General features: G+C 42.8%; 1 protein-coding gene and 1 non-coding gene across 2 annotated transcripts in view; both read right to left on the bottom strand.

The window, feature by feature from the left end:
* SLC17A8 (solute carrier family 17 member 8) overlaps positions 1–26,138 on the bottom strand; it is a 56,689-nt gene that overhangs the window by 17,120 nt on the left and 13,431 nt on the right. The window contains exons 2-7 of the mRNA XM_032298902.1: positions 16,364–16,616; positions 10,710–10,828; positions 8,876–8,990; positions 6,171–6,258; positions 689–775; positions 71–210 (exon numbers count right to left, since the gene is read on the bottom strand). Coding sequence (XP_032154793.1) covers positions 71–210; positions 689–775; positions 6,171–6,258; positions 8,876–8,990; positions 10,710–10,828; positions 16,364–16,616 — 802 coding nt within the window. The remainder of the gene's footprint in view (positions 1–70; positions 211–688; positions 776–6,170; positions 6,259–8,875; positions 8,991–10,709; positions 10,829–16,363; positions 16,617–26,138) is intronic.
* On the bottom strand, positions 298–403 carry LOC116528148. Its single transcript, XR_004258884.1, has one exon. It is a non-coding gene; the product is annotated as a small nucleolar RNA U13 (small nucleolar RNA).

Raw genomic sequence — 26,138 nt, 5'->3', positions numbered from 1 at the left:
TTTTTCTGTAAGAAGACAACACAATCACTCATCAAAAGAAGCAAGTCTTCATCTGTCTTTTTATACTTACACTTAGACTAACCACGTTGGCCCCCTCTCCTATGCTTGTCTCTATATAGGTCTTCTCCTCATTAGATATTGTTGGATGAGCTGCTGGGCACTCATAGGCCTGCAACAGCCAAAACATGTACCAAATAATCCCAAACATACCTGCAGTTAAAAAAGAAAAGCCTTGATTATATGATCTCATTTTCTTTCATTTCTAAATTTTTCAATTTTTACCATATTATTTTTTCACGTCAGATGGGTAACATGCCAGTGTCATGACAAGGTTTGAAGGACTCAAACATCTCACATGTGCATGTGAACACTCAATTATCACACTTTTGAACTACAAAGGGATCTTTACAATATTTCCAAATGGCAGTGTGTTCAGGTAGGGGAAAGTACTTTGTTGATGTTCCTCTTGTTGTTAACTGGCATTTAAAGAAAGACAATGTTCTGCTTATTTTTTTTAAGTCAACTTTGATATAAACATTAATCAAATCACAGATAAAGTATTCCATTTATACAATAAACTTGTTTTAGTAATTGCTATTTTGATGTAATAAACTCTTAGCCAAACCCATATACAGTAAAATACCATCTCTATGAGTCACATGTGAACTTGTGGAGTCAAATCACTCACCATAAATATAGAAGACAGAGGACCATCCAATGTACTGCACCAACACCCCAGCCAGGGGCATAGCAACCACTGCCCCCGCATAGGAACCTGGAACAAGAAAAAAGGAGGAAATCTTATCAATCATCAAGCAAACCTTTTTAGCCCATTTCGAATTCATGTGGTAAAGTCCGGAATGAATCAAACTGAGCAGGAGTCAGACTGCCTCCGTGCAGAGAGACAGGCAAACTTCCAGTGTGCCTTAGAACAGGGCTTTCAGGAGAGGAAGGTAACCAAGATACCCTTTAACTTCATCCAGGGACCACACAGGATTTGGACAAAGATTGCTCCAGCACCACAATTTGGAATTATATGAGAGAATGGGATCAGAAGATGTAAAAATCTAAGAGAAATTTCAAAAATTCAACCAGGCACGATTGGATGCTAAAAAGAACAAGCAAAAATATATATATATATACAAAATTTGCTTAGGAGGACTGGGAGGATTCTCATCCAGGTCTTTAAATGAGGGACAATGAATTATTTTAAAAATCATGATTTTTATAGTCTTGATTTAAAAAAAAAAGAAGAAGAAGAAGAAGGGGGTTGCCAGGCACAGTGGCTCACGTCTATAACCCTAGCACTTTGGAAGGCTGAGGCAGGCAGATCACTTGAGGCCAGGAGTTCAAGATCAGCCTGGTCAACATAGTGAAACCTCATCTCTACTAAAAACACAAAAAAATTAGCCTGGCATGCTGGCTCACACCTGTAATCCCAGCTACTTGGGAGGCTGAAGCACGGGAATCACTTGAACCCAGGAGGCGGAGGTTGCAGTGAGCCAAGATCTTAACACTGCACTCCATGACAGACCAAGACTGTGTCTCAAAAAAGAAAAAAGGTGAGGGGGGAACAATTAAATTCCAGATGGCAAGAGGGCTGCTGTCTCCATTCAGCTGCTGAATGAGTACATTTTTACATTTGTTTCTTACTTTGTAAAACATAACCTTACAAACGCTTACCTGTGTGTGGATGTTTATCTTGTCTAGACAAGATAATTGCAACTAGAGGCAGTGACTTGACCTCTACTATCCTCTGGACTTCTGGTAGGGAAACATGAACCCTGTGACCTCCCATTATTGGGAGTTACTAGCTGAAAGGAAAAGTTACTCTCTGAAACTCCCCCTGGGCTATGAATGAAAAAAAACTCTTGCTTCAGAAAAAGTGAGTGGTGAAAGAAAATTCTATATCCCAGAATTCTATGCTAAGGAGAATCTTTAGGAAATGGGAGATTGGGAATCTTCCAGAGAAATAGATTAAATCACATCTTTCCAAGGTGGGCCTCACCCTTGGTGAAAAGCTCAGTCTGAGATCTGGAATCGGCACATCATGAGACCCAGGAAGTCAAGAGACTCATTTTCCCCGGAGACAAGATGGGAATGAAATATCCATCTCAAAGGGTTGTTTTGAGGGTCAAATAAATTATGTAGGTGAAGATGCTTTGTAAGGATAAAGGGTTACATAAATGCTAGCTATTATAGCTATTATCATGTACAGAATGACAACACACTCCAAAAACAAACTCAGGGTTTCTCAAACCAATAAGGCAAGCATTCCAGGCATGTGTTGAGAATGGGCTGCAGGTCTGAGTGTGCTGTGCTCGGGGACAGGTTGGCCTTCGTCCCCAGGCCAAATACCTTGGGAGCTGGGGTGGGTGTGTCTGGTTTAGGAGATGCAAAGGAATGCCTGGGACAGGGAAAGGTAGAGAATAACACCCACCACCAACTAAGATGCACTGAGTGCTTTGGGCACCTAGGACCATGCTAAGTATTCTGTACCCATGACTTTGTTTAACCCTCCTTCAACCTGACAAGGTAGGTACCAACATGACCCTCATTTTATAATGAGAAAGCCAGGCTGGGGGAGAGGAGATGGACTGCCTGAGGTCACACGGGTAGAAGTGACAAACTGCAAACTCCAAAGCCCTCACTCTTGCTTAATCATTCAGTCATGCTCCTTCACTCAAAAGCACCTGATAATTCCCCTTACATAGTAAGAAGCATTCTCTCATTGGGGAAACTTTACAATGTGATATGGCTTGGATCTGTGTCCCCCGCCATATCTCATCTCAAATTGTAATCTCCATGTGTTGAGGGAAGGACCTAATGGAAGGTGACGGGATCATGGGGGTGGATTTCAGCCCTGCTGTTCTCATGATAATGAGTGAGATCTCATGAAATCTGATGGTTTAAAAGTGTGGCACTTCCTCCCACACGCTCTCTCTCTCGCCTGCCACCATGTAAGACGTGCCTTGCCTCCCTTTTCGCCTCCTGCCATGATTGTCAGTTTCCTGAGGCCTCCCCAGCCATGCAGAACTGTGAGCCAATTAAACCTCTTTCTTTTATAAATTACACAGTCTCAGGCAGTTCTTTATAGCTGTGTGAAAACAGACTAATACACAATGTGACCTAAACTACCCCTCTTCTCTATCAGAAAAAAAAATCTTCCTCATCCTTTTAGGCATTCTCCAATGTCAGTTCCTATTAGACATAGCCCCTCGAGCAGACAACAGGGCATTCAGCCCTTACTGCAGCTGCCCCCGCTGCTCCCAGACTGCCCTGGGCAGCAGACTGCAGCTCAGTCCCATGGGGCTCAGATGATTGTTGAATGGTAATGGGAGAAGAAAAGAGCAGAGCTGGGGGTGAGAAAGAGGCCATGGTTCTGCCCTCACTAGCTGCAATAATTTAAATCTTTTTTGCGTCCCTGAGCCTCAGTTTCCTCAACTATAAAACAGTGGGTTATAACTGGTTATATCGGTCTGTTTTCATGCTGCTGATAATGACAAACCCAAGAGTGGGCAATTTACAAAACAAAGAGATTTAATTGGACTCACAGTTCCACGTGGTGGGGGAGGCCTCACAATCATGGTGGAAAACAAAGAAGAGCGAGTCACATCTTACATGGATGGTGGCAGGCAAAGAGAGAGCTTGTGCAGAGAAACTCCCATTTTAAAAACCATCAGATCTCATGAGACCCATTCACTATCATGAGAACAGCATGGGAAAGACCCACCACCATGGTTCAGTAATATCCCACCAGGTCCCTCCCACAACGCATGGGAATTATGGGAACTACAAGACAAGATTTGGGTGGGGACACAGAGCTAAACCATATCACTGGATGTTTTCTAGACTCCCTTATCTTTTGAGATTAAGAATTGACTGGCTCCAAGCCTAGGTTTCCTTCTTTAACATTTTCCCTTGGCTGTTCTTTGAAACCAAGGCCACACCTTAACTGGGACATGTAATGAGGCCTGTGTCCTTGATCAGGTAACTTTCCTTGAGAGTCAAACCATTTCTTAAATCAGCCCTTTTAGGGCTATAAAAACACACTAAGAATGGGGAGTGGCTGCTAGTCATTCTTGTTTTACTGACAAATCAAAAAGAAATGTCTTACAAATAAACCATCCGAAGAAAGTAAGGTCAAGGATCTAACAAGCCACAAGGCCAGCTTGGGTGGAATCTTACCCTCTTCTAGAGTTGATGTAAGCTCAATAGTGGGGATGGAGATGCTCTTAAACTGCAAATGAGAGGACGAAGGTGGTTTCTAAGGACAAGACACGGTGATGTAAAGACATCTTGGCTGTGCACGCAATTCCCAACTAGGCATAAGGTAGGCATATCAGTGAATACCTCACACCACATTCTCAGGATTACTTTTTTATTATTTCAGGGATGTAAAAGGCCAGCAGGAAGAGGTAAATTAAGACACTTGCAGAAATAAATAGAAAGCTATATTTCTCCCCTTAGCAAATAAGTATGTTAGCTTGTCTTAGAAAAGGTGTGCTAGCTTGAAAACCAGACAGACCTAAGCTGTAATTCGTACTACCTAGGCCACATTGTGACTTTTGTGGCCTAAGGTACATTTTTTTTTTTTTTTTGAGATGGGGTCTCACTCTGTCAACCAGGCTGGGGTACGATGGTGTGATCTCGGCTCACTGCAATCTCTGCCTCCCAGGCTCAAGCAATCCTCCCACCTCAGCCTCATGAGTAGCTGGGACCACAGTCAAGAGCCACCACATCCAGCTAATTTTTTCTATTTTTGTTGTAGAGATGGGGTTTCACCATAATGCCCAGGTTGGTCTCAAACTCCCAGGCTCAAGCAATCCGCCACTTTAGTCTCCCAAAGTGCTGGGATTACAGGTACAAGCCACCCAACATGCCTGTTCGGTCTAAGATACTTTTACCTTCATGAACCCTTCTCCCAACACATTTACAACTGTGTTGATGGCAGCAGCATGTGCTGTTGTTTTTCTGTTGTTGATTGATACCTAGAGACCCCACGACACCTGGAGAGGCCAGTCCCACAGGAGTAGCTTGGAGAGGGGCAACCTCAGCAAGGTGAAATTTGGAGGCCCAGGAATTAAAGTCACATACTACTTGGGGGCTACTCATTTACTTTCATATAAGATGGATGGTCTCTACTTCTTATTATCCAGGATATAATGGCAAAAATTAACTAACTGTCTGTATGACAGTCACACCATTGTCCTCCAGCCTGGGTGACAGAGTGAGACCCCATGTACGTGGCAGGAGTGTGAAGTAAGGAAAATTCCAGATCAAAAGTCAGGTCTTGTTCTAGCTCCACAATCTTGGGCAAGTCACTGAACTTTAGTTTCATATGAGAAGGAGAGGTGTGGGATGCTTGATGATCCCATCTCTTCCACTTTTATCCTTAGCAAATGTCATTTGTTGGCTAATCCAACAACCACTTACAACCCTTTCTCCTTTCCCCTTCACTCCTGAAGAGGGTGGCAAAGTTAGGTATCTGCTTGCCTAGCCTCCTCTGCAGTTAGTAAAGCTTAAGATATAGTTAGGATCAAAGGAATTAAAGTTGAAGGTTGGTAGGGGGCTTTGGGAAAGCTTTCGTTTTCCTGAGGAAAGGAACAGATGGAATAAGCACAGACGTAAATAAAAAGCTGTCCCAAAGTACAGCAAGCAGAGTAGAAAGTCAGAACATGCCTAGGCCCTGGATGGATTTTTGAGCAGCAGAACCAACACCAGCAATCACTCATCTTTAGAATTCTGTTATATAAAATAAATAGACTCATTTTAAGGCCCTTAGTAGGGTTTTCAGTTACTTGAAGCCAAAAAGGCATTCCATTTCTTTTTTATTTATTGTTTTTAGAAACAAGGTCTCACTTTGTCACTCAGGCTGGAGTGCTGCGGCCATCACAGCTCACTGCAACCTCAACCTCCTGGGCTCAAGCAGTCCTCCTGCCTCAGCCTCCCTAGTAGCTAGGATCACAGGCACATATCACCACGCTCGGCTAATTTTTTTTTTTTTTAAGAAAATCTCACTACATTGCCCAGGCTGGTCTCGAACTCCTGGGCTCCAGTGATCCTCCTGCCTCGGCCTCCCTAAAGTGCTGAGATTATAGGCATGAGCCACCACATGAGCCCAAAAAAGCATTCATAAATAAAATTTGTTATGGTTCTAATATACCCACCACAAAAAGAGGTTGTGGCCAATCGACTTCTCTCCAAAGGTGGTGCCCACTTACTCCACATCCCATGGCAGGCTGGGTAGGTCACACCCTGACAGAAGAATTGCAAATAAATTAGGTGATTTGACTCCAGTTTCTGCTTGTGTTTAAAACATAGATGCTGCTTCTTCACACAGGTACAATATGAAAGCCCAATTCATAGACACTGTTGTAGGTTGAATGTTTGTGTCCCCACCAAATTCCTATGTTAAAACCTAATTCCCAATGTGATGGTATTTGGAGATGGACCTTTGGGAAGTGACTAGGTTGTAAGGGTGTAGCCCTCATGAATGGAATTAGCACCTTATGAAAGAGACTCCAGGGAGCTCCCTCATCCCTTCTGCCATGAGCACACAAAGAGAAGGTAGCTGTTTATGAACCAGGAAACTGGCCCTCCCAAGTCATCCATCTGCCAGCTCCTTGATCTTCAACTCCCCAGCCTCCAGAACTGTAAGAAATACATTTCTAGGCCAGGTGCAGTGGCTTATGCCTATAATCCCGGCACTTTGAGTGACCAGGGTGGGCAGATCACTTGAGGTCAGGAGTTCAAGATCAGCCTAGCCAACATGATGAAACCCCATCTCTACTAAAAATACAAAACCTCGCTGGGCATGGTGGCAGATGCCTGTAATCCCAGCTACTTGGGAGGCCGAGGCACAAGAATCGCTTGAACCCGGGAGGTAGAGGTTGCAGTGAGCTGAGATTGCACCACTGCACTTCAGCCTAGGCAACAGAGTGAGACTCTGTCTCAAAAAAAAAAAAAATGGCTGGGCCTGGTGGCTCATGCTTGTAATCCCAGCACTTTGGGAGGCCGAGGCAGGCAGATCACCTGAGGTCAGGAGTTTGAGACAAACCTGGTCAACATGGTGAAACCCTGTCTCTACCAAAAATACAAAAATTAGCCAGATATGGTAGCATGCACTTGCAATCCCAGCTACACAGGAGGCTGAAGCATAAAAACTGCTTGAACCCAGGAGGCAGAGGTTGAAGTGAGCTGAGATCGCTCCTCTGCCCTCCAGCCTGGGTGACAAAGTGAGACTCTGTCTCAAAAAAAAAAAAAATCTATCATTTATAAGTTACCCAGTTTATGGCATTCTGTTATAGAAGCTCAAATGGACTAAGACAGATACTAAATGGCATGATTCAGCTATTTCGACTCATAGTATAGATGCTGAAATTCAAATACGGTTCACATGTAAGCATGGTAGGGGATGTGAGAAAAGGTCTTTATAGTTATATTTCATATTATCATAGACTATCAGTGAAGGAAGAGCCTTCAACAATCAGCTGATCCATCCTCTCACTTCAAGATACAGAACTTGAGACTCAGAGCCAATAAGTGACTAAAATTTAGTCTTCATGGATGCTAATAACACGTTCTTTCCACCACACGGTACATCCCAAAGTGCGGTATACATCTCTCTAGTGGGACTAGAGTTGGATTTGATGTGATATAACAACGTACATTCTTAATTATAACATATATATACTAGTGTATACATATATTAACTAATATATGTATATATTAATATACACATATATCATTTCCCAATTAATATACATATATTAATTCCCTAACCTTAACCCTGTGTACATGTATATACATGTATTAATATAACATATAAACATATATATGCTAGTATATATGTTATAATTAATCTATTATAATTTAATTTACATATAACTATACATTTTATATATATATATATATATATACACACACACACACATGGATGCTTTGAAAAAGATGTAACTAGAACATCAAACCCATGTCTTCAAAGATGTTGTTGCTTAGAATAATAGGTATTTTTTATTTTTTGTTTTAAATGAGTCAATCTAGGGGAAAACAATAGGCAAATAATAGCATAAGTTGTACACGGGCGTAACAAACTGACGAAGGTCAGAGGTGAGTGACTGTGTCTGCTAAGCACTGGGGCACACGGGGCGCTGGCAAATGATGGCCCAATGGGTTCACCGTCTGTTTTTGTATACCCCGCAAGCTACGAATGTTTTTTACATTTCTAATGGTAAGAAAAAAATCCAAAGAATAATAATATTTAATGGCACACAAAAATCATATAAAATTCAAATTTCAGTTTGCGAAATGTTTAACTGGAACATAACCATGCCCATTTGTTTCCATATTGTCTCTGGTTGCCTTTGCACTACAACAGCGGTGTTGAGTAGCTGCAACAGATACTGTATGGCCTGCAAAGTCCAAAATATTTACTTTCTGGCTCCATATCATGCTGCCTCCTTCAGTGAGTTAAATCTCTGCATCGGACTACTCCCTTGAAAATGTACAGATTTATTAACGAATCCACTTAAATTGCTTTAATGGAATGACCTTTTGCTATGTGAACTGTAGGTTTGGGCTTCAGTTTCACTCTCTATTAAAATGAAGAGGGTTGGGTTAGATTATCTCTAAGATCATTATGGAAGGGTCCTTTATTGTTCATAAACGTAAAATCACACAAGGCATTTTAATTGAAATATTTGAAATTTTAGATATAACCAAAGAGTGGAAACAGCAGGAAAAGGAAGAAGATATAGAAAAAAAAAATACACTGAGCAAAGATTGTTTTGTTTTTTTTTTCCAGAAGCTGAATTTTCTAAAGGACCGTGTTGTCTCTAGCAACATCAAAAACTGTAAGGAAAGTATCTCCTACCTCCACTAGACCTTGCAGAATTCTGACACACATGACGAATCCGTAATGCACTCTGGCCGCAGAAGGAATGAACATATTCAGAGTTGATGTTAAGAAAATGGCAGCTCCAAAGACCCTGAAGGATCAAAGCACTGTGTTACTAGGCAGGCCGCTGCTGGATGTGGTACTTCAGCTAAGCACCAGAAACAAATCTAACAGTTCATGAGAGACCCCTGTGGAAATTAATAGAAATTAATTTGGATAAATTGATGTGTTAGGGTCTAGTGTGCCCCAAGCTAGACTCTTGGGCTTCTTTGATTCCCAAGCTCTGGCCCCTGGACCAATTATCAACAAATTTTTGGTAGCACAGGGATGTCCTGCCTGGATGATGTCCTGAAAAGTTGGAGATTGGCCAGGTGTAGGTAAGCTTGCTAGAGACCTACCGTCTGCCTGGTTTCCCCCACCTGATCTTTTCTGACTGTTACTGCATGACTCCTGCTGCTTGAGGTTGTGTCTCCTATTTCCCAGAGCTATTCTCAGTTTACCAGAAGGAAACCCTGACTATCCAAGAAGGATCTCATGTCCTGGGACCAGCCAACCACAAGACAGATTGTGTACCTGTCTTAGCTCCCATTCCCTGCCCAGCCCAGGGTGCCCTGTGAAAAAAGATCAGGCAGCATTTTCTTCCCCTCTTACCCATGTTAATGATGTTTCTACTCTTTTTACATGCTGGGAAATTAAATTATGTGTGATTATTTTTCAGGGCACAGGTGTAAGCAGTAACCAAGGAAACCATAGCAAGCAATATTTTATCACTTTTTAAAAACAATACAATAGGTAACTAACAATAAATGAAAGACATAAATTAGACAAGAATCTAAACAAATACATCCTTATACATATTTAGATCTTATGATTGTGGCTTCCAATTTTTTTTTACCTTAACCCATAAACAAAATATATTTTATATCTCAACCCAGTCCATACTCATACATACAAATATAACTAAAACAAGCCTCAAAAACTAGTATTTACCCTTATGTGCAATGCACTCAGATATTTTCTATTCTACTTTATTCTATTTGATTATCTTTTCTTCTGTTTTTCTCTTTTTTAAAAATGATCATTGGTAAATCATATTTTCTTCACAACTATGTAATGAGTTGTGCTTTAGAATTTAAAAAACACCGTTTTCTAAAATGGAACGCACTTCATGAAATCCATTTATGGAAAGTCATATAGGAAATACAATTAGTTCACTCCTTTCTAGCACATGATACACTCTACAACATCTCCCCCAAGTGGCCGTCCTCCTCTGCTTGAATACCTCTGGTGACAGAGAACTCACTGCTTCTTGAGACAGCTCACTCTGTTCTTAGACACTTTTAATTGCTCAAACACCCACTACAGAGTCTCAAGGGCATTAGTGGATCATTTGAGGGTGGGAGTTTGAGACCAGCCTAGCCAACATGGTGAAACTCCGTCTCTACTAAAAATACAAAAAGTAGCTGGGTGTAGTGGTGCGTGCCTGTAATCCCAACTGTTCAGGAGGCTGAGGTATGAGAATCACTTGAATGTGGAGTAGGGTGGGGGAGGAGTGAGGCAGTGGCTGCAGTGAGCCAAGATCACACCACTGCACTCCAGCCTGGGTGACAGAGTGAGACACCGTCTCAAAAAATAAAAATAAATTAAGAGCAGGATCATTTGGGATCAATATTTGTGAACTGCATCTATCCAGATGGCTCCTGTTTTTCATTTTGCACCCCTAAATTGAGAGACAGCAGCTATGCAGAATTTATAAAGGTACAAAGCCATATTTTATTTGTTTATATCATGTTATATCAATTTTTCTTACCTGTTAGCAGCAAACTTGTTTGAAATGAAACCACCTGGAATTTGTGTCATAATATAACCCCAGAAAAAAGATCCATGGATAAGGCCCACTGTTTCTGGATCCCAGTTAAACTGTGCTGTCTGGAAACGAGAAATCAGATATAGTTGTGTTTGTTAGAAAAAAATCTGACAAGCATTTTTCACCAATGAGCCTACACAGTAATAACCTCAAGAGGTCTTTCTTTTTTCATTTATTCAACACATATCTATGAAGGGCATCTTACATACTTGGGCAGCAAGCAAAAGTCCGGGACCAGGCGTGGTGGTGCGCACCTCTAGTCTCAGTTATTTAGGAGGCTGAGGTGGGAGGACGGCTTGAGCCCAGGAGGTCAAGGCTGCAGTAAGCCAAGATAGATGCCACTGCACTCCAGCCTGGGCAACAGAGTGAAATCCCATCTTAAAAAACAAAACCAAAACACAACAAAGTCCCTGCTCTCATAGATTTCACCTTCTAATAAGAAAGAGATTACATACAAATTTAAATATATATTTATATATTCGTATTAATGGATATGGTGACTCACACCTGTAATCCCAATGCTTTGGGAGGCTTAGACAGGAGAGTTATTTGAGGCCAGGAGCTCAAGACCAGCCTAGGCAACACAGCGAGACCTCATCTCTACAAAAAAATTAAAAATCTAGCCAGCTAGGCAGGGTGCGGTGGCTCACGCCTATAATCCCAGCACTTTGGGAGGCCGGGGCAGGTGGATCACCTGAGGTCAAGAGTTCAAGACCAGCCTGGCGAACGTGGTGAAACCCCCGTCTCTACCAAAAATACAAAAATCACCTGGATGCGGTGCCAGGCATTTGTAATCCCAGCTACTCGGGAGGCTGAGGCAGTAGAATTCCTTGAACCCAAGAGGCAGAGGTTGTAGTGAGCCGAGATCATGCCACTGCACTTCAGCCTGGGTGACAGATCAAGACTGCATCTCAAAAATAATAATAATAATCATCATCATCATCTAGCCAGGTGTGGGGGTGCGTGCCTCTAGTCCTAGCTACTCAGGAGGCTGAAGTAGGAGGACCCCTGGAGCCCAGGAGTTGGTCAAGGTTAAGATGAGCTACAAATATTCCACTGTACTCCAGTGTGAGTGACAGAGCAAGACCCTGTCTCTAAAAATACATATATCTAATGTGTGTGTGTATAGATACACACACTCTGTGCTTCTGGCAGGGCTTGCCCTGCAGCCTCAGAGAGAATGACATAAAGACTCCCTTCCCTCCTCAGGGTGGAGGACAGCCTGGGTTTCAGCCCCACCTCAGGCTGGCTTCTCTGTCCTGAGCGCAGACTACACAAACATACACCACAGACCTACTTTCTGCTTTCTGCCCTTGGTTTTCACAGATCTCCTTACAGCCCTACAATAATCCCCACCACCGTTTACCACCTGTTTTGTTTTAAGACAGAGTCTCACTCTGTCCCCCAGATTGGAATGCAGTGGCACCATCTCGGCTCACTACAACCTCTAGCTCCCAGGTTCAAGAGATTCTCCTGCCTCAGCCTCCTGAGCAGCTGGGGTTACAGTTGTGTGCCGCCATGTCCGGCTAATTTATTTTTTGTATTTTTTTAGTAGAGATGGGGTTTCACCATGTTGGCCAGGCTAGTCTAGACCTCCTGACCTCAGGTGATCCACCTTTCTCAGCCTCCCAAAGTGCTGGGATTACAGACGTGAGCCACTGCAGCTGGCCCAAATAATCCCCTTTTAACTTGAGCCAGTTTCGCTGCACTTCTCTTCTTTGCAATGAGCAATTCCTGACTAGGACACAAGGGCAACTTATTCAAGGTCCCAGAGCTCATGAAAACCAGATCTGGCCAGTTCCAAAGCCCATCCTCTGAATCCTGCAGCGCCCGTGATCCATGGGAAGGACTTTGAACTTTTCCTGAGAGTAATGAGAAAACAAAACCACAAGTTTCTCAAACTTCATTTTTTTTTCTTACTATATGCCAAACACTTTTCTAAGACTTCACATGTTTTAACTCATAACTATTAAACTAAAAATATGGGCCAGACACAGTGGTGCATGCTTGTAATCCCAGCACTTTGGGAGGCCAAGGCAGGAGGATCCCTTGAAGCCAGGAATTTGAGGTCAGCCTGGGCAACATGACGCAGCCCCATCTCTAAAAAAATAATTTTTTTTAACTAGCTAGGAATGGTGGGGTGAGCCTGTGGACCCAGCTACTCGGAAGCTGAAGTGGGAGGATCACTTAAGCCCAGGAGGTCAAGGCTGCAATGAACTATGATCACACCACTTCACTGAAGCCTGGGCAACAGAGACCCTGTTTCAAAACAAACAAAAAAAGATCGTTCGTGCATTAATTAAAATCACCCTCCATTCCACTTGTAGAACATATGCCACATATTTGAAAGATCTACCTATTGATACTGCTTATTTCTCCCCTTCTCTTGAAATAAAGATTTAAAGATATCTCAGTGCCAGATATCTAGTTTTCCCCTTAAAATGGAAAAAACAAACAAATATGCCAGCCATTCAGACATTCAGAGCCTCTCTTTTTCTTCTTCTTCTTCCTTTTGTTTTTTTTTTGAGACAAAGTCTCACTCTGTCACCCAGGCTGGAGTGCAGTGGCACGATCTTGGCTCACTACAAACTCTGCTTCCTGGGTTCAAGTGATTCTCTTGCCTCAGCCTCCTGAGTAGAGGGGATGACAGGCACACACCACCACATCTGGATTTTTTTTTTTTTTTTTTTTTTTTGTATTTTTAGTAGAGACAGAGTTTCACCATGTTGGTCAGGCTGGTCTCAAACTCCTGATCTTGTGATCTGCCTGCCTCAGCCTCCCAAAGTGCTGGGATTACAGGCATGAGCCATCGCACTCAGCCCAGAGCCTTTCTTAATACAATTAGCAAAGTCTTTGTCATCTGGTTGAACATGCTCAGTTGATATCTAAGCTTTGCTCTATGTGGACAAGAGAGAAATAATCTGCTATAAATTGGAGTTGTGCTAGAGTTTCTGATACTAAATCCCTACTCCTGAGTCCAGAGGAAAAAAAGTTAAACCATATTTCAGATTTTAATGAGTTTCTCTAAGACTCCAGAGGGCACAGCCATAGAAACTAGAGAGTGCACACTAGCATTGTTCCTTGGGTTTATCAAAATGTCTTTTCCATATGCTTCAAAGCAGACTCTATTGACCGAGGTCTATCTTTTCAGGCAACAAACAAATGCAAAACAGCATCTCTTTTTGATCTGGGCCTCAGCAGACAAGTTTTAATTAGCTGGCCTTGCTCACAAAAGGCTGAAAGAATGCATGTGATACACATCTGAAACCTTGCTAATATACATCATTCTTTATTTTTAAAATGCATGATATGCCCTTCTACCTCTATTCCCCACACCCCCACAAAAGACAGAATATCCTTTTAGGACAGATCTGGCTGTGGCATCAGAAAGAGACTAGTTAGGAGGATCTCGGTGGTGCTGTTTTCCTCTGGCAGAATAATATCTTCTTTTAAAAAAAGCAAAGACAAATAGCTTGCAGAGCAACTAAAGACTTCTTTTTGACAGATTGAAATCAAATTTTCTCAAACCAGTGCCTGGCAGGAGACTGTGCCAGTTGATGCTAATAGATGTGGCATGAAAGAGGGCATCCTGTGATCAAGTGAGTCCAAGAAATCCTGCCTACCACGCCTCCCTCTTGGAAAGTCTCATAGGACACAGCACAGTATGGACTCCATGTCTTGCACTACCTTCTTCATGGCACAGCCTGCAGAGCAGTGATTTCCCAGACACCAGTTCAGAAAACTATGATCTAAATGTTTCTTCAAATGGAGGGACCAGAGAACTGTTAAATGCCTCTCTACAAATGAATGGATTTCCGCATGAGTCATTGCAGTGTGTGTGTGCTTAGTACGATGAAACATGAATTTATGGGGTGTCCACTGGGCAGATATTTTTGTTTGTTTTCCCTAAAACCTCGGTACTTCTCTAGGTCTATCATGTAAGCAGCAAACCAGATTTTACGTTTTCAGCGATTTAAGTCACTTCAAAGTATCCTTGCTTATAACTATATGCCAGCCTCTGAACTGGCCCTGTGGCCTCCATTCCTATCACTTCAATCTGGCCTTCTCCCATTGGGCAGTGGCCAATCTGGAGCACGGGTGTGATCACCCTGTGCTTGTAGCCCCTTGCTACACGCCTATCAGGCCTTAGGTGATCAGCCCCCTATTTACTTCACTGCCTCCACCTCAAGGAGCTCTACTCAATCACAGGGAGTTCTCAACCTAGAGTCTGCGGTTGGAATCCCGTGGATCTGAGAACTTGGATGGGAAAAAAACATGCATCTTTATTTTCACTCTTAACCAGAATGTAGCATTTCTGCCATTATGAATGTAGGCAAAAAGCCACAGTCATATGACTAGTACCTACGACTGTCCCAGGTGGAAATCGTAAATATGTTCAAATCGTATTACAGTCATGGCCACAATTTCCAACAATGGCTTACATTCCAACTTCAAATCACAGTAAATGTTAGACCCAATGCTAGATTTTTGTCACTGATGTGCTAATAAAGAAGCCCATAGGTTTCTATGTCACAAATGTAATTTTTAAAACTTTTTGTATTTATATTTTAATATAATTTGCTTCCTTTGTCATCCTTTGTGTTTTAAGAAATTAAAACATTACTTTGGCAAAGGTTCATCAGTCATCACCTGGAGTCTGTGACACAGAAAAGATGATGAGCTCCTGTTTCAGTTCCTAAAATATACCGAGATGGCATGTGTGCATTCTCTCTCTCTCTCTCTCCCTGTCTCTCTCTCTCTTTCTCACTGTCATTCAGGCTGGAGTGCACTGGTGCAATCTTGGCTTACTGCAACCTCTGCCTCCCAGCTTCAAGCGATTCTCCTGCCTCAGCCTCCTGAGTAGCTGGGATTACAGGTGTGCGCCACCACGCCCAGCTAATTTTTGTATTTTTAGTAGAGATAGGGTTTCACCATGTTGACCAGGATGGTCTCAATCTCTTGACCTTGTGGTTCACCTGTCTTGGCCTCCCAAAGTTCTGGGATTACAGGCGTGAGCCACTGCACCAGGCCATCTCTATCTCTTTGTTACAGTCCTTTGCAGTCCCTTTTTCTTCAAACATTCTTCTTCCCACCCCACATCCTCTTTGTCTGGTCCAGCCATCACTTTGGGAATTTGTTCACAATATCAAAATCTGGATTGGGCCCTCTCCTATGAGTCTGAGCATCCTGTGTACCTCCAACACAGCACCTACCGCCCCAAACTGTCATCACTTACTTGTCTGCATGAAGACAGAGCCCAGTCTAGGTTGTTCACCTTTCTATCCCCATCACTTTGCACAGTGCCCAGCACAAGTAGCCACTCTCCATTCTTGTCACATCACTGAAGGAATTGTAAGGCTTTCTCTCAAGGAGCAAAGTATTGACACAGCTGCAGTCAAAAAAAGTTCCCTTATGATTGTAGTCTCAGCTACTGATCTGAGATGCTGAGATGGAAGGATGCTGAGATGAGAGGATCATTTCGACCAGGCAGGTCTGGGCTACAGTGAGCCAAGATCACGCCACTGTACTCTAGCGTGGGAGACAGAGTGAGACCCTGTCTCAAAAAGAAAAGGCTGCCACCATGGATTGATACCAACCTGAATTTCCGGTTTTCCATCAACGTATACAGTGCTGTTGTTGACCATTTCCACAATGGCAACTCCAAGATTGCACCGGATCCCAAAGGAAATGCAGAATCCCAGCCCACTCATGATAGCAATGATGTAACGCTTGGGGAGGCCGCAGCAGTGGCAGTCGCAGAGTGGGGGGCTCGGCCTGGACGTCGGCACTGGCCTTCCTTCTTCATTCAGCTCGATGTTATCTTCTTCCTCAGTGGTCCCATCGATTTTTCTACATGGGAAAAAGAATGGGCAGAAAATAAAAGCTAGGGTTAAAAGAAAAACAAAGTATATTAAGCAAAAAGAGAAAAGGTATTAGCAGATGCAAAACAAAAAGGAAGAACTATAGTAGAATGCTATGGATTTTTTATTACTATTATTAAAGCAAGTTATTACTATTATTAGATATTACTATTATTAAAATAAGTTATAGTGGCTAAAACTACTGATGTTCTGGGTATTGTGTGGGACTTTTATAAGCACTAAATCAGTCGTTTGAATCTTACAACAACCCCATGAGATAGATAATGTCATCATGCCAATTTTTAGGTGAGGAAATTAAGTCATTTGAGGTAGGATAGAAGCCCAAGGCCAGACTCTATGACTCTATGTCTAAAACAATCTGTCATGCTGAATTTCCTGCTGAAAGCATATTGACAGACTTCATTCACACTGCACGACCCAGCTGTTACAGTTGACTTTAATTTTTCTAAGTCTTCATAAAATACTAAGTGGAGGTAGAGAGGTACATTTCCTATCACAACACACACCCATTTGGTTGTATATCCTTTTCTCCTTAGACGGTTTCTCTAAGGAGGTAGTTCTTCAGCACCTTTTATTCAAATGGTAGAATTTTTCACTGGCCTCTATAGACTGCAATTATGGCATATTTGTTACAGTGGATTCATTTCTTCTTCTAAAAGAAGGAATTTGGCAAACTGAACCCTATCTGCCAATTATAAAGGAAGTCGTATCCTCTTACTTATTGTCATCTTTCTGAGGATACTGCCATGGCCCACTTAAGGTCCAAGTCTTTTTAAAAATGATCAAAGCTTGCAAGTTTTCATCAATATTAAATTCAGTAATAAATAGCTAATATAATGGCTAATCCAATAGTTTGGATGAAACACAAGTCATTTGCCCACCAGTCCATATGAAAGATAATCTTGGCACGTTCTTATGACTCAAGGGAAATCAAATTTCCAGCATAAGTGTAGAGAAACAAATATACTGGATTCAATTCAGTTCATCAGATAGGTATTGCCTACTGTGTGTCAGGTACTGTGCTAAGTGTTGGGGAGCAATAGAGAATGTGACATGTTCTCTGCCTTCTTCCAGCTCTCAGTCTGGTGGGAAAGAAAGATACATATACAAGCAGTTATAATTACTGGACAATGCGGGTTTTGTTGAAATCGAAGTGAAAAGCAATGGTGAAACATTGGAAGGAGCTTAGAATTTCAACTTCTGAGCTCAGAGTAGAAGCTTAGTAAGCGTGCCATAACATTAAAGTAATCGGAAAAGAACTCTAACCATGTTCCTACTGACGTAACTACCTACCTGCCGGCCTGCATTTATACTGATGGAGTCTATCTTTTAATCTGCAGTTGTCCATGCTTCTAGCTAAGGCCAGTCTCTCTTCCTGGACGCTAGATCTCATCCCCTTTCATCCATTCATGAATATTGCTCCAGAAATCCCCACCCCCATGCATCCAGCCATTATGTTCTCCTCCCTAGTATAAAGGATCATTCCTGTTGCCAATAAATAAGCTTTTATTCCTCTCATATTAGAATCTAAAATAAAAGATATTTTCTCTTTCAGTTATCCTCTTATTTCTCATTTTCCTTTTTTAAGAAAAACTCTGAAATGACTGTTTTCAATTCCTCTCCTCCTGTTCTCCCCTGGACCCACTCCAGTCAGGTATTCCCAACCTGTCCTCTCAAAACTGCTCATCTTAAGGTTATCAATGCCCTCCTCATGGCTCAGTCTAAAGGTCATTTTCAGTCCTCATCTGATTTAATCAACCCAGCAGCAGCATTTGACACAATTGACCACTTTCTCTTCCTTGGCCATTTTATTTTCTTCCAGGAAAACTCTTGATCATCCTCCTAATTCTTCTGTTTGGTCTCTTATGCCGATTTCTTCTTTCCTTGACCTATATAAACTAGAATGCCTAGGACTCTGTTCTCGGGTTTCTTGCTTTCTGTCTATGCCCTTTAGGTCATCTAAGCCAGGCTCTGGGCTTTAGGTATCATGTATATGCTAACAGCTCCCAATTTTTATATCTAGACTTATTTGACATCTCCTTGGACACCTGAAAGTCATCTTAAACTTGACATATCCAAACTGACTTTCCCTAAAAAAAAATTAATTTCTGAAGTCATTCCCATCACAAGTAATGATAATTTTGCTACTTTGGTTGCTCCAGCAAAAATCGTGAAACCATCCTGGATGCCTCACTTCTTCTCCAATCTATGTCCAACTGAGGAGCCTGTGTACCTTACTTTGAATGTTGAGTTTCCCACTTACCCAGCTGTGTGACTTTAGCCTAATTACTTAACCTCCCTGGACTTCAGTTTCTTCATCTGTAAGCTAGGAATTATAGTAATAGTTTCTTCTTCACAGGGTTGTTCTTAGGATTGTCATAAATGAGTTATTAAACTTAGGTAATTTAGAACAGAACTTGCCACATAATAAAAACACATGTCAGCTATTTTCATTACATTAATCCTCACCATCACTTAATGAGCTCACAATGCTAGTGAGTGTTGATGACATTAGTTCTGAGAGGTAGTTGGATGATAGGACTTTATAATGGGCTTCCCTAGTAGTCTCCATGAATTTTCTGACAACCAAATATGTATAACTTAAGTCGGATGGAAAACTGATGCTCTAGGCCAGCATGGTGGCTCACGCATATAATCCCAGCACTTTGAGAGGCTGAGGCAAACAGATCCACTGAGGTCAGGAGTTCGAAATCAGCTTGACCAACATGGCAAAACGCTGTCTCTACTAAAAATGCAAAAATTAGCCACGTGTGGTGGTGCAGTGTAGTCCCAGCTGCTTAAGAGGCTGAGGCATGAGAATCACTTGAACCTGGGAGGCAAAGGTTACAGTGAGCTGAAATCGTACCACTGCACTCTAGCCTGGACAATGTAGTGAGATTCCATCTCAAAAAAAGAAAGAAGAAAGAAAGAAGAAAATTGATGCTCTAATATTGACACATTACTATAATAGTATATTCCTAGCAGCTAAAACAAGGATAATATGTAACAACCACAGTAATACTTGCATAAGGCAAATTCAGTTCTCTCCCTCTGCCCTCCTCTCTATAGATGCTTTCATGTAATTCTCTTATTTGATCATTAATAGAGCTCAGTGAGACATGGGTAATCTAATACTCCCATGTGACACAAAATAGAACTGTAGTTCAGAAAGCAAGAACAAATCGACCAAGATCACACAGCCATTAGTGGGTAGAGGCAAGATATGAAACCCTTCTCCTTTGCTGTCTAGGTCTCCTGGGCCCCTTTCCTGTGTGTTCCCAGCCTACCAGGCCATGCTCCTTCTCAGTGATCTCCCCGAGTCACTTTGTCTTCTGTACCTGTTACTTTGTAGCCCTTGCTCAGCCATCATGACCCAGAAGAGCAGGGTAAGAGAATGGGCTCTGAGCTGAGAGACACCCAGTGCTGTCTCTCTCATGTACTAGCTCCCTGACTTTGGCTAAGTTACTTGACCTTCTATTAGTCTTCCAGGGATGCTGTAACAAAGTGCCACAAACTAGCTGGCTTAAACAAAAACATTTATTTTCCTACAATTCTAGAGCCAGAAATCTGAGATCAAGTTTCAGCAGGCCTTGGTTTCTTCCGAGGCTTTTCTTTTTGGCTTTCAGATGGCTGTCTCTCTCTGTGGCTTCACATAATCTTTCTTCTGTGGATCTCTGTGCCCAGATTTTTTCTTCCTATAAGGACATCAGTCATATTCGATCAGGGCCCACCCTACGGGCCTATTTAATATTAATTACCTTTTTAAAGACCCTATCTCCAAACAATCATATTCTGAGGTCCTGAGTGTTAGAATTTTACCATAATGAATGAGGGCAGATTCATATGAAGACACAATTCAGCCCATAAGAATCCCTATCTCTAAACTGGGATAATCATAATGGGTATCTCATAGGGTCGTTCAGTGATTGATGCGTATAAATGATTCAGTTCAGTGCCTGATACATAAAAAGTGCTTTAGAGTAATAAGCAGTAAGTACTATCTATCACTACTGCTATTAATAAAGTGTCACCAGTCATAAGCTTAGCCCTCTCTATACACATGCAGATGCTTTCGATGAAGGCTAATGAAAACTGAAAGCACTGAGGGGCTTTGCGGTGCTTAATTGCAGACAGCCCCAGCTGCTGTGCTCTGAATCAACCACCTCTTTGGCGTGGGGACAGCACTTCCTTCTCACAGGCTGCTATTCTGCCAAGAACTGAGCACCCCAGGGATGAGAGGCCATTCTTTCCTGCCAGAGGCAGGACACCTCTGACAGTGACTGGCTCCAGGACTGCTCATTGGCCATGCCAAAACTTCCCAGTACTGTAGTGTCGTCTGCAAGTCTTCCCACCTAACTTTTCTTCCTTTCCTCTCTCCTACACAGGTAGCAGTGTGAACACTCTCCCAGCCTCCTCCAGCTCCTTCCCCATTTCCCCTCAACAAATCTCTTGGCTGGGTGTGGTGACTCATGACTGTAATTCAAATACTTTGGGAGGCTGAGGCAGGAAGATCACTTGAGCTCAAGAGTTTGAGGCTGCAGTGAGCCATGATTGTGCCACTGCACTCCAGCCTGGAAACAGAGCAAGACCATGTCTCGTATGTGCCGAGTCCTGTCTTGGAATCTGCTTTCTTGGAAGACCTGAACCAATACAAGCACCCTCTGTGTGCACATTGCCATCTTAGACATCCTGAGGCTTTCCAGAGGGAAATACATATAGTATGGGAGATGGGGAAAAAAGGGGGAAAGTAATGATTAAAGGGAAACCTAAAAGAAGGAGTCGTGGGCTCCCCAAGAAGCAGGACCTATGGCTGGCTGACCGGAAGCCAGCCCCTAAAGCAGCTCTCCAGTTGGAGATGGGATATTGGGAGCTGAGGGGAGGGGTTCGGGCACAAAATCTCAGTTTCCTTTGCCCAAAGTGGCAGGTGAGCCACCACTCAAGGGGTCATGGGCTCAGGAGCAAATGAAGATCAACAACTAGCCGGACCTCCTGAGTTGTTTATGAGTCCTTTGAACAACCTTGCTGTGGCAAAAGGGGAGCACCAAAATGAACGGAAATTTAACTTCCCCCCAGGCAGGGGCCTCAGAGTTAGATCTGATTTGTTTTATTTTATTTATTTTTTTGAGACGGAGTCTTGCTCTGTCACCCAGGCTGGAGTGCAATGGCACAATTTCGGCTCACTGCAACCTCCGCCTCCCAGGTTCAAGCAATTCTCATGCCTCAACCTCCTGAGTAGCTGGGATTACAGGTGTAGGCCACCACGCCCAGCTAATTTATTTTTAGCAGAGACAGGGTTTCAGCAAGGTGGCCAGGCTGGTCTCGAACTTCTGGCCTCAAGGAATCCGCCCACCTCAGTCTCCCAGAGTGCTGGGATTACAGGCATGAGCCACTATGCCTGGCTAGATTTGATTTTTTTTAGAAGCATTCAAATAGCAGGCCATTTCTTGTACAGCCTAGCTCACAGAGGAAGACTGAGAAACCCCTCACCCTGTGTCACGGAACATACCAGGCTTTGGGGCAGTCAGATAACCTGAATGTGATTTCCAGCTCTGCCACTGAAACACAAGCTGTGTGACTCGGGGGCAAACCCGTGGCCTTTCTGAATCTCACATACCCTCTTCTGTATAATAAATATTTATCTCACAGAGCTGTTGCTAAGATTACGTGACCCTACCCTACAAAGAGTAACACATTATCGCCATTAAATGAATAGATATTGCCTGAACATTAGGGTCTCTGCCATCCCTGGTGTTTCCTTGGCGTTTTATACATTCCTCTGTTACAGCATTTCTCACATGGAGTTAGAGTCATTTTCATTCAGCAGCATAGGTGCTAAGGAAATAGTCACTGATTTGGGCTGGGCACGGCGGCTCCCGCCTATAGGGGGGAGGCCAAGGCAGGTGGATCACCTGAGGTTAGGAGTTTGAGACCAGCCTGACCAACATGGTGAATAAAACCTCGTCTCCACTAAAAATACAAAAATTAGCTGGGCTTAGTGGTGGGCACCAGTAATCCCAGCTAATCAGGAGGCTGAGGCAGGATAATCTCTTGAACCTGGGAGGCAGAGGTTGCAGTGAGCTGAGATCCCGCCTTTGCACTCCAGCCTGGGCGACTGAGGGAAACTCTGTCTCAAAAAAAAAAAAAAAAAAAAAAAAGTCAATGATTTGTGTCCACATATGAATGAAGGGCTCCCTGATCCCAGGACCATTTCCTACTCATCTTTATTCTCCGTGTTCAGCATCTTGCCTGGAAACAATGAATCCTTGTCCAACTGAATGGAATTGGTGGATCAATTCCAAACATCACTACTGGCTTGAAGCACCTATAGACAGGATTAAGGATCTATTCATCCCTGCCCAGAAAAAAAAAAGCTTTGTAAAAAGGGAAGGAGAGGAGAAAGTTATTTAAGAATAAGAGAAGAAAAAAAGTCATTTCTTAGGAGTTGGAGGACTATAATTATCCATAAGAGCTATTTATCCCATTCAGTTTTCCTTCCCTGCTTGACTGCAGTTGATCTTTTAGATCAGAGAGTCTTCATTCTTTCTAGAGTGAATTCTCGTTGTTTCTCCAAATACAGACAGCTGCGGTCTGTGGACTGCTGCCCCTCTGCACATTAGGGAGGTGCCTACTCTCTGTTCTCAGACACAGTTGTCCCGCAAACATCCAAGCCCCAGGGGTCTAATTGCCTGAGATATGCTAACTAGCCTTTAGGCACTTACAGAACTATTTACTTGCAATTCAAATGCTCCCACTAATTGCAGAAAAGGTTTTCTTTTGTTTTCTAGGTAATAAGATCAACATTTGGAGCACAAAGTGAGAGAACTTGCAGATACTTTTGTGAGTTTTAAAAATCCATTTACTGGCTGGGCATAGTGGCTCATGTCTGCAATCCTAGAAGTTTGGGAGGCTGAGGTGGGAGGATTTCTTGAGCCCAGGAGTTCATGGCCACCATGGGCAATATAGAGAGATCCTGTCTAAAGTTAAAAAATAAAATGTATACATGTTTAAAAAATATTTTTTCAAACCAATTTACTTGCTTACTTATGGTATTTGTTATGAACTGAAATGTGTGCCCCAAAATTCATGTGTTAAAGTCTTAACCCCTAGTACCACCGAATGTGACTATATTTGGGATAAGGTGCTTAAGGAAGTAATTATCATTAAATGAGGCCCTTGGGGTGTACCTTAATCTAATATGAACGATGTCCTTATAAGAAGAGGACATTTGAGCCAGGTGTGGTGGCATGCATGCCTGTAGTTCCAGCCACTTGGGAGGCTGAGGGGAGAGGATCACTCAAGCCCAGGAGTTGGACAGTGCAGTGAACTATGATCATGCCACTGCACTCCAGGCTGGAGTACAGAGTGAGACCCTGTCTTGAAAAATTACATAAATAAAAAGAGAATTGGACACGCAGAGACACCAGGCATGCATGTGCATAGAGGAAGGCCATCTGAGGACATAGCAAGAAAGCAATATCTGCAAGCCAAGGACAGAGGCCACAGGAGAAATCAAACCTTGATCTTGAACTTCCAGCCTCCAGAACTGTGAGAAAATAAATTTCTGTTGGTAAAGTCACCCAGTCTGTAGTATTTTGTTGTGGCAGCCCTAGCAAACAAATACAGCATTCAAATTTGTCCTCCACAAAGGTCCCATTTAGCTTATATTGTCTTCTACACAATCCTTGAGTTGCTATTCTACTAGAAGAAAATAAACTGAAGGACATTGACTACTTCCTACACTCTAGGCACTCCGTGAGGTTCCTATAAAATATATATTATCTCTCTCAATCTTCAAAATAGTCTTGACAAATAGCACTTATCTCCATCTTACAGCTCAGAAGACTGAGACTCAGAATAGTTAAAACCTTGCCCAGCTGGGCATAGTGGCTCACGCCTGTAATCTCAACACTTTGGGAGCCGAGGCAGGTGGATCACCTAGGGTCGGGAGTTTGAGACCAACCTGGCCAACATGGTGAAAACCTGTCTCTACTAAAAATACAAAAAAGGTAGCCGAGGCCAGTCATGGCGGTTCATGCTTATAATCCCAGCACTTTGGGAAGCCGAGGTGGGTGGATCACGAGGTCAAGAGATTGAGACTATCCTGGCCAAGACGGTGAAACCCTGCCTCAACTAAAAATACAAAAATTAGCTGGGCGTGGTTGTGCGTGCCTGTAGTCCCACAGTCCCAGCTACTTGGGAAGCTGAGGCAGGAGAATCGCTTGAACTCAGGAGGCGGAGGTTGTAGTGAGCCGAGATAGCGCCACTGCACTCCAGCCTGGTGACAAAGTGAGACTCCATCTCAAACAGAAAAAAAGTTAGCCGGGTGTACTGCAGAGCACATGTAATCCCAGCTACTTGGGAGGCTGAAGCAGGAGAATCGCTTGAACCTGGGAGGTGGAGGTTGCAGTGAGCTGCACTCCAACCTGGGTGACAGAGAGGCTCTGTCTCAAAAAAACAAAACAAAACAAAAAAACTTGCCTAAGGATCATCATCCAGCTGCAGCTGGTAAAGAGAGAACATAACTGAGATTTGCTCTCCAGTCTATTAGCATGCCACAGGAACTAATCAGAAAGCGCCAAATAGCGAGTGCTTTACCTAAGTAGACTTTTTTTTTTTTTTTTTTTTTTGGAGACAGAGTCTCACTCTGTCTCCCAGGCTGGAGTGCAGTGGCACAATCTTGGCTCACTGCAACCTCCGCCTCCTGGGTTCAAGCCATTCTCTGCCTCAGCCTCCTGAGTAGCTAGGATTACAGGCACACACCACCACACCTGGCTAATTTTTGTATTTTTAGTAGAGATAGGGTTTCACTATCTTTGCCAGGCTGGTCTGGAACTTCTGACCTCGTGATCCACCCACCTCAGCCTCCCAAAGTGGTGGGAATTATAGGCATGAGCCACCATATCCGGCCAATAGACATTTAAAAAAAAATTTTGTAGAAAAACGTATTTCTTTAAAATAAAGTGTATTCCTTTGGCACCAATTTCCAAAGCTATGAGAATGTCCAGTGGAACAAACCTCCTTCCAGATGTTGATCATTCTCAGTGCATTAATGCTTTGAGTTTATTGCCCATCCTTCCAGAGGTATTTTGTTCACATATTGGCAAATACATATGTATATTTTTCCCCCAACTCTTGACTTTTTTTAAAATTCCATACGTTTTGGGGGAGGAGGACTTTTTTTTAAAGGTTCTGGAGAAGCAGTATTGCAGTGGGATTAAGAGAACATGCTCTGGAGGCAGACAGTCCTGGGTTCAATGCTGACTGTGGTATTTATTAGGTGCGTGGCCTTGAGCAAGTTACCTAACTTCCCTCAACCTCAGTCCCCTCACTTGTGAAAGGAAGACAGGACTATTGGGAACATTAAATGAGTTAAATGAGACCGAGTTACAAATCGCTTAGTGTCACTCCTAGCACTCGATACATAATCAATAAATGGTAAATTTTAAAGAAGGGAAGGAGGATTTAAAATACGATCCCCAGAGCTAGTTTG

The sequence above is a fragment of the Sapajus apella genome, unplaced genomic scaffold (genome assembly GCF_009761245.1).
Source record: "Sapajus apella isolate SASKATOON/1434 unplaced genomic scaffold, GSC_monkey_1.0 scaffold2, whole genome shotgun sequence".
In the NCBI taxonomy this organism is placed as follows: Eukaryota; Metazoa; Chordata; class Mammalia; order Primates; family Cebidae; genus Sapajus; species Sapajus apella.
This window is presented reverse-complemented; position numbering and strand designations above follow the sequence as displayed.